The sequence below is a fragment of the Sinocyclocheilus anshuiensis genome, unplaced genomic scaffold (assembly GCF_001515605.1).
Source record: "Sinocyclocheilus anshuiensis isolate Anshui unplaced genomic scaffold, SAMN03320099.WGS_v1.1 scaffold337, whole genome shotgun sequence".
NCBI classification, from domain to species: Eukaryota; Metazoa; Chordata; class Actinopteri; order Cypriniformes; family Cyprinidae; genus Sinocyclocheilus; species Sinocyclocheilus anshuiensis.
The window spans coordinates 964,291-975,419 of record NW_015537968.1 but is presented as its reverse complement, the minus strand read 5'-3'; the positions used below and the strand labels follow the sequence as shown (position 1 = coordinate 975,419).

The 11,129-nt window shown below is 37.9% G+C and overlaps 1 protein-coding gene across 9 annotated transcripts in view; it reads left to right on the top strand.

Annotated features, from left to right (window-relative positions):
* The window catches only part of LOC107668475 (serine/threonine-protein kinase MARK2-like), a 52,205-nt gene that overhangs the window by 27,609 nt on the left and 13,467 nt on the right, over window positions 1-11,129 (top strand). For 8 of the 9 annotated variants that reach the window (XM_016460415.1, XM_016460405.1, XM_016460381.1 and 5 more), the window contains exons 5-14: window positions 265-330; window positions 534-604; window positions 1,431-1,487; window positions 3,370-3,606; window positions 3,718-3,837; window positions 5,344-5,446; window positions 5,583-5,695; window positions 5,777-5,915; window positions 6,016-6,155; window positions 7,783-7,871. In XM_016460415.1, coding sequence (XP_016315901.1) covers window positions 265-330; window positions 534-604; window positions 1,431-1,487; window positions 3,370-3,606; window positions 3,718-3,837; window positions 5,344-5,446; window positions 5,583-5,695; window positions 5,777-5,915; window positions 6,016-6,155; window positions 7,783-7,871 — 1,135 coding nt within the window. The remainder of the gene's footprint in view (window positions 1-264; window positions 331-533; window positions 605-1,430; window positions 1,488-3,369; window positions 3,607-3,717; window positions 3,838-5,343; window positions 5,447-5,582; window positions 5,696-5,776; window positions 5,916-6,015; window positions 6,156-7,782; window positions 7,872-11,129) is intronic. The other variant, XM_016460357.1, reaches the window with a different exon arrangement.

Below are 11,129 nucleotides of genomic sequence, written 5' to 3'. Positions count from 1 at the left end.
AGAAATGGGCGGGGGGGGGTGGGTATTACTGCTTATTTTATGTCATGAATATAAAATGTCATATAAAATATGAAAGTATCTTGAGATTGTGTTAATGCAGACCTTATTTCAGGCATTTAACCAATAAGATAAAGATGTGAATGATTTCATAGAGATGGGTTTTTTCTTGTTAATTCTTGTTGGGGATGTGCCTAAAATTCAAATTTGGTGTGAATAGTCTCTTGCATGTTTTGATTTGTGATCATCTCTCTTTCTCTCCGCCAGTGAAGTTATTTGAGGTGATCGAGACAGACAAGACACTGTATTTAATAATGGAATATGCCAGTGGAGGTGAGTGGGCTGAAAGACTAGAACTGCCAGCTGTCAATCATGTCAAGACCTAAAAATCAGAACACTGCATTTTGAATAATGTCACACCTTTCTCCTTTGCCTGATCGGTCTGTTCTTCTCCTCTTCTTGTACCACTCCTTTACCTCCTTTGCCTTCCTCTGTCATTTTCTACTCTATTGCAATGTTCCTCTTCCATTTCCAAGGCGAGGTTTTTGATTACCTTGTTGCTCACGGGAGGATGAAAGAAAAGGAAGCGCGTGCCAAATTTAGACAGGTCAGTGCCAGTGCATGTGAGTGAGTCATGCTTCAGTGTCAAAGCTCACATGTTCGTACATTGAAGTCTGAGCCCACTAGTGAAAATGCTTCGATTTTTCTATTATAACTTTTAGTTACAGATCATATCATCAGTTCAGTCATATCAAAAATTAACATGAATTAGCAAAAAAAAAAAAAAGCTCATGATCATATTTTCCAGGATGATTTGAGAATGATCCAAACAGCATTGTATTATTTGTATCATCGTTTCAATGGAAGCAAGAACATCTGACATCTGTACAGATGAGTTCACATGATCAGTGGCAAAAGTTTATTTAATTAGTGACCTAGAAATCAAATTAATTTTACACTTACATTAAACTTTTAAAATGTTTCAAAATTCTAAAACGATTTATTTTAAATTTTAAATTAGATTTTAGAATCCCGGATTTTCAATATGGTCTCAGACTTTTGAACCCTGTTTTTTTTTAGTAATAATAATTTTAAAAAATTGTAATATTTCACAATATGTCTGTTTTACTGTATATATAATCAAATAAATGGAGCTTTGGTAAGCGTATACTGTTTTAAACGGTAGTGTTTGTGACAGGTGATGCTAAGTGGTCCTTTTTTTCTTGTGTGTGTGTGTGTGTGTGTGTGTGTGTGTGTGTGTGTGTGTATGTGTGTGCGCGCGCTCATTCATTCTGCTGTGTGCATCTGAGTGTATGATGGTTTAATTACTGATAGAACAGCCTAATTAAAGAGCGACAACTCCCATGAGTAGCCAAAATGACTTCACCTACTCTCCTGATTACTCACCATACCTTCTCTCTGTATCTCTCTAGATTGTCTCAGCTGTGCAGTATTGCCATCAGAAGTGTATTGTACACCGAGATCTCAAGGTGAGAATGTGTGTGTGTATTAGGGCCCTTAGTGTCTGTTACATATAAACATGCCCTGAGCAGCAAGATCTCCATTCAGCTGTACCTTCATCTTTCACATCGTCTTTAGTAGTTCTTCTGTGTCTGTCATCAAAGTCCATTACAGAAGTGCAGGTGAAGGAATGAGTCCTCGGTTCAAACACACACACACACCCACACGCTATCATGAGTGTACTATGAACTCTAGAACTGCTGACCCCAGATCTTCTCTTTGTTAAGATGAAAGGAAGTGTCTCTCTGGATGAATGTTCCCATGATGATATTCTGCCCACGTAACTGAAGTTGCTGGTCCAGACCATCATTACAGTGACCCTTGAACTTTGGAGTTAGTCACTGTCTCTATGCATAACTTAATGTAATTCTCTTATGTCCCACTCAGGACCGCCAGAAATAGTATACAACCCTGCATAGTATACAATCCTGTGTCTGAACCTCTTCCGTTTTCTCTCTCTATCGGCCTGTCTCTTTTTTTGCATGCACATGCACACACACAAACGCACGCACGCACACACACACACACACACACAGAGGTGTACACTAAATAATGTCACCACAATTCTGGAGATGTATTGATTACAATAGAAAAGGACAGTGTTTGCCTTATTGATTTAATATGAGCACCACAAATAATAAAGCACTTACCCAAGGTTTGCAAATGTACTGTAATAGTGATGCATCTGTGTCTCTGTGTGTGTGTTAACCATTAAGCCACACCTCTATTGTGGCTAGAGAGGTTTCTGGCAGTTCAGGTTGGATTGCAGGACCTATATCGTATTTCTTTCAAGTTGATTGTGTTGTATTCAGAGCCGGTTGCCACAGCAAAGGAAATTCAAATGATTTAAATAATTTATATACACTGAAGACTGGAGTAATGGCTCATGAAAATTCAGCTTTGCCATCACAGGAATAAATTAAATTTGTAATAATATTAAAATAGATAACGGTTATTTTAAATAGTAATAATATTTCACAATATGACTGTTTTTACTGTATTTTCCAATGAATGAAATGAATGCAGCCTTGGTTAGCAGGTGTGTGTAAAAAAATCTTATTGACTCCAAACTTTTGAATAATGTACAGCATGACCAGTGACTTTTATGAGTCGGTTCTTTTTATTGAATCAATCTAAAAGGCTCAAGTCAGTCTTGAACTCATATTTTAATGTATTTTTCTTTCACTCATCTCCAAATTGAGAAGAGCCAAGAACTCTTACTGTATTAACTGTGACTGGTTTGTCCACATGACAGTATGTAGTTAAACATATTGGGCCCTTTTTGCAAAAACAAAATCCTTTCACTGAACTCTGTAAAATGTGATTGATTAACATCATGTTAACCAGCTAATGGACACACAGATGTCATATATTAAATACAACACAGCTAAATTCAATTTGGAGTTTTAAGTGCAAGGACAATATAATATCACCTTCGTCAGATATTTGTGCTGCCCAAGCCTCATCCATTTCTTGGTTGCTGTGTGTTTGCATGTTATAAAAGTTTGGCTCTGTTGGCAGAGTAATATTTAACTCTGCAAACCAAGCCCAGTTAGCACCCCGCATCTGTTGCTAGGCAACACGGCTTCTCTGCGCAGGCTAAAATTGGTGTGTAGAAGTTGAGTGGCAGCACAGAGGGCAAGTCTCAACACATTCACAAACACACACACAATAGCATAAGAGAACTCATTAGGTAAAGTTCGACAAACCCTGAAGGAACAGAAACAGGCATTTCCGATAGACACTTGAGCGCTGAGGTTAAAAAGGGAGACATGAGTGATGAACACTTAACGCTTCTTGTTCACTGTATCAAACCTCTTACCATCACGGCATCCTCTCTTTCTCCCTCAGGCTGAGAATCTTTTACTGGATGCTGACATGAACATAAAGATCGCTGACTTTGGTTTCAGTAATGAGTTTACGATGGGCAATAAATTGGACACGTTTTGTGGGAGCCCACCATATGCCGCCCCTGAACTCTTCCAGGGCAAAAAGTATGATGGTCCAGAGGTGGATGTGTGGAGTCTCGGGGTCATACTTTACACGCTGGTCAGTGGCTCGCTGCCTTTCGATGGACAGAACCTGAAGGTGAGAGACACTGAATATCTGTCCTAATGTCCCTGTGTGTCACTGTCCTTTTATTTATCTTCCTCTTTTCTACTGTATCATCCTCACTGTGTTTCTCTTTGTCTTATGAAGGAGTTGCGAGAGCGTGTGTTAAGAGGGAAGTATAGGATTCCTTTCTACATGTCCACAGACTGTGAGAGCCTGCTGAAGAAGTTTCTCATCCTCAATCCTACCAAGAGGGGAAGTTTGGAGGTGCGCTCGATTTAGACATGTATACACATCTGACTGTGAACTAGAATACGGACAAAGGCCTTAAATTTAAATTAGCCTAGTCACACCAAGTATGAATTTTCAGCACAAAATATGAAAAATAATTTTAAAACAAAACAGTACATACCTATAAACTCCTCTATGTTGAGCTTGAAAAATCGTTAAAAAAAAAAACAACTTGAAAAATAGTAATATGGAAATAGTGTTAATTTTGTTAACGAAATCTATGACGAAAAATGTTTGTCAACGAAGTTTTTTCCCCTGACGAAAATGAGATGATGACGAGACGATGATAAGATCATGAAACGATAACTGAGACTAAATGAACATTCAATATTGTTGACGAAAAAAGACGAGACTAAAATGTAGTTAAAAGAACAAAAACTTTACCAAAACCTTTTTATTTTTGTTGAAAAAAGTGGAGCCAAAACATTTCAGACTGCTGTACAAGACTCTATTATGCGAGCGTTCATGTTTGCGGTAGCCAGATATCCAGAGATCAAATACCCCAATCAGAGCTTTTCTGTTAAACGGATACGTACGTTACTATACCCAGCTTTTTGCTTTATGCAATCTGGCAACCATTCACACGCGCTCTCTCTGAGGCGGTGCCGTGATCTGAAAACATGACATATAGTAGTCTACTGTACAAGTAAGCTGGAGTTCAGCGATCTTTTCTTTCTTTTCCATTGCTAGACGGACATGTATGACGTGCCTGTTTTGGAGTGTCTTACACATAAGCACCGCATTTTTAAGACACTGTGTCAAGTTAAATGAATTTCAATGTTTAAATGCAGTGCCTTTCATCAGTGTCAGTTACAATACAGTGGACCAATCAGAAGACCCCGAAGGCGGGGCAAGCATTGCAAGCTTTTGTTTACAGTAGCAAGTTGGCATGGCAACTGTTTTATTTGACAGCAACATGGCGGAAGAGGCATTCTGCACTGCACTTTTTTTTTTTAAATCATTCCTTAATGCTGCATCTCGTGTTTTTAGACGCAAAGACACATTCTGTGTGAATGGGCCCTTAAGGGGGTGAATTAAAATAAAATACATTTCTTGATTCTTAATTGTCTTATTTTAATGCTTTTTCATCTTATTTTAAATAATTTTAAGTCACCTAGAGACCCCTTTGAAGCTTGCTGAGGTCCCCAAGTGGACCCTGGCCATGGTTGAGAGCTAGTGATTTTGAATAAATATATTCATTGAAATTAAATTAATTTCTACTGTTAAAGTTTTTTTTTTTTTGCTTCTTTTGATTGATTCTGTGAGCATGACAAAATCTGTTACATTTACGTAATGCTTTATAGTTTAAATTTAAGCATGTGAATGACAAAATTATGTTTTGCTTTTATTCAGATAAGCAGGTTTTTTGGCAGAAATTTGCACTTGAATTCATAGTGTGGTTACCTAAAAACATGTAAAGATACGGTTATGTGATCCCTCACCATCTCTCTTATTCTCTGTCTGTGTCTGCCGTTGGCTCAGCAGCAGATCATGAAGGATCGCTGGATGAATGTAGGTCATGAAGATGATGAGCTGAAGCCTTACTTTGAGCCTCAACCTGACTACAAAGACCCCAGGAGAACAGGTGTGTGTGACACATCTGAAATAGTTTAGATGTTAAAATAAATCTCTAAAAAAAATAAAAAATAGAAAACGTTCAGAGATTTGGAAATGTTTTAGAGTGGTATTGCAATGACATTGTGCGTATGTTGCCCATTTAGACATAATGCTTCAGATGGGTTTCAGTCAAGAGGAAATAGAGGAATCTCTCATCAAACAAAAATACAATGAAGTCATGGCAACCTACCTGCTGCTTGACTACAGGAATTCAGAGGTACCCACATACATAAACACACTCATACTTTATTGCCCACATTTTTTGCACTCACACACCTTTGAAAATTCTGACTCACAGCTTGACGAGGGTGTCAACTTGTTGCTAAAGCCACGCCCAGGAAGTGACCTCACGAACAGCAATGGCCCTTCTCCACCTCATATGGTACAGCGCAGTGTGTCATCCACTCAGAAACCTGTCAGAAGATCAACAGATCAGGGTGAGCGGATTGGGAGTTTTTGTGAATGAAGATCTTTATAAACATACATTCACACATACAGTATGTTTCCCCTTCATACTCTCTCTTCTTTGTCCTTCAGGCTCACACTTGAAACGGCCTCAGGGAGAAAACAAGCATGGAGTGGAGGATTCTGGGAGGAAAGGTTCAAGTAGCTCCACCAAAGTTCCACCCAGTCCAGTTATCTCCAGTGAACGCAAAAAGAGTTCCACTCCCTCTACTGTAAGTGTGTGTCTGTTTGGTGATATGTTTCTTAGGGATGTGTTATTATTATGATTAAAAAAATAACTTTGAGTGTTAGGTGATGGCAAAGCCAAACTAAATTTAAAAGTTGGAGAAAAGATAATGTACAATTAAATATCCTACCAGAGGTACACAGATACCATTAGTTAAGTATACCCAATTCTGTGCCCCCCTCTTGTCCAGTCACTTCCACTCTCGACCGCCAAACAAAGATGCCAGAACTTTTTCAACATATAAAACACGATGCCAAAATGGGGAACTGTATCAATTATAGAGCATGTTTATCTAGACTGAGTGCTTGATTTTTTACAAGCTAGGGAACTCAAGCTTATCAACTAGACTAATACAGTACCAAAGTCACGTCATGTTCTTTAGTTCAGTTTCCATGTACTTGAAGAACATGTTATTACATTATGGATTGAGGAAGCTTTTAACATAATAGCAGGGTAATTTTTAAACATCTTAACTACTGTTTCTGTTCTCAGTTGCATGGGGGTGCTCTGTAAAGCCTGCTGCTTTCCACACTGATATTTTTCAGGCAGCAGATGGCTGGAAGGGCTTTGCCCAGGGTTGAAGTGCACTCTCTCACTGAGAGATGTTTGGCACGGCCAGTGCTCATGGCTTCTGCTCTTGAGTTATATCTGTGAAAATGCTACAGAGGATGCTATTTTGAGCTTACACACACCACATCATAGTTGGAGTTTCTGGGTTTGCACATCTTTAGATAGTGTGCCTTTTTCTTTTGTTCTCAATTGAAAGTGCAAATACTATTGTATGAAATAGGCCCTGTCAGAGTACCAACCAAGTAGTAGTTCTACCACAAGTTGGATGAGAGAGCAAACATTTTCACACCTTTAGCAATAGTATATTTAGCAATTTGTTTTTTTTTTGTTTCTAGTTTGTCATTAAATATTCACCCAGGGTTCATAGCAGGGCTGTCTTTTGAATGGTTCATGGTTCCTTTAATCGCTCCAAGCCCAAACTTGGATTATTTGCAGTTCCAGAACTAATATATGCAAATGTGCATTTGTCAGAATAATCTAGTTAAGAGATTATAGAAATTACAGAAAATTATTATAGAAATAGAAAAGATAGACATATAGAAATATTATTATTATTATTAAAATAATAACCATTAATTTTAGCTTTGTTTATTTTAGTTTAGTAGTTTTAGTACTTTAAATTTATTTTATTTCAGTTAGTTGCTGCATTTTTTGTAAATTTGTTTTTCATCTAATATTTTATTTTTTATTTCAGCCTTATTTCAATCAACAAGTTTTTAGTTTTTTAAAGGCATATTTACGCAGCTGAATTAAAGCTGCTCTGTGCCTGCTCAAAATTCAGTGTAAAGATGTAATGCTGCATGAAAGCCTGACTAAAAAATGCCAGCTCTGACCAATATCAGAAAGTATCATTGCTGTGTAAATGCATTCATTCCACCTCTGAGCAGCTTTAAACAGTCTGTGTGAAGACACCTAAATGCCACTTCAGAAGCACTTTTGTGCCACCTTTGCGGTGTAAATTTGGCATTAGTTAACAATAACAACACTGGTTTGCACCTGTGTGTGTTTGTAGTTTGCACCTGTGTGTGTGTTTGTGATTTCAGAATAGTATCCTGTCCACAGGCACAAGCCGCAGCAGAAATTCCCCCGTTTCTGAGAGAGCCACTCTGGGAGTGCAAAACGGCAAGGACAGGTACACCCAAAGACACACACACACATTTGTTGAAAGATTGTAAATCTCAAAACAGGCAAAGTACAGAAAAACACTTCTCCTTTCTCTTACACTCGCACACACGTATACGGGCACAGTTCATCCCTCTAGATAAGATCACTAACAAAACCAGACACCCGTTTTCTCTATTTTACATTGCACACACACGGTCTACTTCTGTCTTCTGTCTCTATGCTGTTGGCCGTTACCTGCCATGGAGCCCAGACTGGCATGCTTTTGATCCCCAGAAAGGCCGAGCTGTGCCAGATTGGCATACGTCATCCAAGATTTCAGCCGTATTAGTGACGCCTAGAGTACCATCTCATTCAGACCCACACACTAATTCAAACAGAAAAACGTCCATCACCAGAGTATTCTTTTGAAAACCTTTTAGATGCCTTAATTGGTTAAATCCCAGTCACACATGCATGCATTAAAGCATCATCTAAACCCCATATAAACCTCCCACGATCATCGCCAACAAACACTAAATCAGTCATCCTTCACTTCCTGTGCACTGTTTAACCATTCATGCATCATAACTCCTCCTTCTCCAGCATTCATATTGGTGCTTAAGCTCACATTCCACACACTCCAGTGTCTTCACTATATCAATTATGCATAAGCATATGCATGAGATGTATTTTTAAAAATGGAGATAGAGCTTTCTGCCTACTGGAGTCTTGTTGCACGAAGTTGCTACCAAAGTGTTAAATGGTGACCATCAGATGCTTTAATTATGGTCAAGAGTCAAATCAATATGCATGTACCTTGCAGTTTAAAAATTGTTAGTTGGTTGATCAACTGAGACAGCACATATCTCTGGGAATTTAAACTTTGAATGTGCACTTTTGCTCCGTCAACAAGTGTCGATTCCAGTGCAGAAAGCCCTATGCCGTTAGTAATAATGAAGGCTTGTTCAGACTAAGTCTAAATAAACAGGGATGATAAGTTTTCAAAAGCAAACAGTACATCTCTATAAACTCCTTTGTACCAAGCTCTGAACATAGCAGATGGATAATTTGTTATACTTTTATCATTGTTATTATTATTAGTGTCAGTATTTGTTTATGGTTCCGATGGAGAAAATAAACTCTCAGTAGAATAAGATATTAGCTTTTAGGTCATGTGTCAGGAACTGACCTATCAGTGAACGGCAGAGTAAGATTTGATTTTGATAACAGAAGCTTGTAGTATTTGTAGAGCTACATAGATACACACAGAATAACAAAAATATATTTTTTTTTAATATTTTTTTTTATTTTCAACTTTCATCATTGGACTTGATGTGTATAGTTTTGGTGCAAGAGTTGTTATACTTTCATGTCTTATAATCACATGAAAGGGATACTCCACCCAAATATGAAAATTCTCTTATCATTTACTCACCCTCATGCTCAGATTATATGGCTTTCTTTCCCAAAGTTGATGCTTCAAAAACCACACAAAGTGAACATGATGGTAATCCATACGGCCCAGTTATTGAATCAATGTCTGAAGTGAAACAATAGGTGTAAGAAAAGTATTATTATTTGTAACTTTTTTTTTTTTTTTACTATAACCTATCACTTCTGGCCATCTGTCATATGTCAGCATGTTCTGAGGCAGGGGTCCTGTACACTTGCATTATATGGAGATGGATTGATTATTTTTAGAAAAGTCTTTGTGTATATCCAGTGGTTTTCTAAACCAGTGGTTTTCAACCTGTGGGCCGCGGAGACGGTATTGCAGGGGGGGCCGCCAATTACTATTAAAAGAAATAGACATTTTTACATATATTAACAATATTATTAAGTCATAACATAATATCTTAATTTCATATATATAATTAAATAAAAAATAAATATTAAACTGTTACTTTGCTTCCACTATTCGAGCTCGCTGATTGGTTTAAGAATAAACCGCCAATTCTAAAATATTTTTGCTGCATATGCTACAGAACAACAGATTCAAACATGGATAAATGGCTGTCAACAGGGTCGCTGAAAAGAACAAATGCAGATGTTTCTCCATCTACAAGTAAGCCTGACACTGAAAAGACTCAAAATAAATCTAAAAGAAAATACAGTAGTGACTATCTAGCGCGAGGCTTCACATGTGTGGGAACGGAGAACAAGCAGCTACCGCTCTGCGTTGTTTGCTCAGAAGTCTTATCAAATGAAGCTTTGAAACCGAGCAAACTACGACGGCACTTGGAGACTAAACACAGTGAATATGTGTCCAAGCCTATTGAGTTTTTTGAGAACAAACTAAAAAAAACTACTGAAACTGCGTTCTCTGGCAACGACAACATTAAAGCAGTGGAGGCATCTTATCGTGTAGCAAAGCTCATCGCAAAGGCTGGAAAACCTCACACAATTGGTGAAAATTAGATTTTACCTGCCATGAAAGAAATGGTTGGCGTGGTGGAGAAAAGGCCCGCAAGCAGTTAAATCTGATTTCACTTTCAGATAATACAGTTGAGAGAAGAATAAATGAAATGGCAGATGACATAAGTCAGAAGTTGGTTTAAAAACATTCGATAGAGTCCCTTTTATGCCCTACAGTTGGATGAATCGACCGATATAGCAAACCTTTCCACCTCATTGCTTATGTACGGTATGTACATAACAGAGAATTACAAGAGGATTTCCTTTTCTGTAAGTCGCTGCCGACTCAATCAACTGCCGAAGCCATATTTGATATTTTGAATGCATTTATTGTTCATTGCCAGTTCATTCAATAAAGACAGTTAACAATCTAGCTTCTGAGTACTCCGTTATTAACCCAACAAATAGCGGGGTCAGTTAATTTTTTTGCAGTGGGCCGCGGAAACATATGTGTTTGGTTGTGTGGGCCGCCAGTTGAAAAAGGTTGGGAACCACTGATCTAAACAAAACAAAGTAATAAGTCCTCTTGGACGGCATAAGGGTGAGTAAATGATGAGATTTGATTAATTTTTGGCAGAGTATCCTATGAACTTGGTGTGAACAAGCCTTTAACTGTTGTTATTCGAGCTGTGCTCTGCTACTGTAGTTCTCTATGGGTGTGTAAGTATGTTATGATAACACTGATGAATGATGAAGACCCCATGAATTCAATTTATGCTTTCTAGAATAAGAATAATATCTGTTCCAAATGTCAACTTTTGACTAGCAATAGCAAGTAGCAAATTATGTGATGTATACAAAAGGCTATTTTAAAAAAAGGCCTGCGCTATGTCATGCCCCAACTTCCTGTTTAAGTAACTAATGTTTCGAC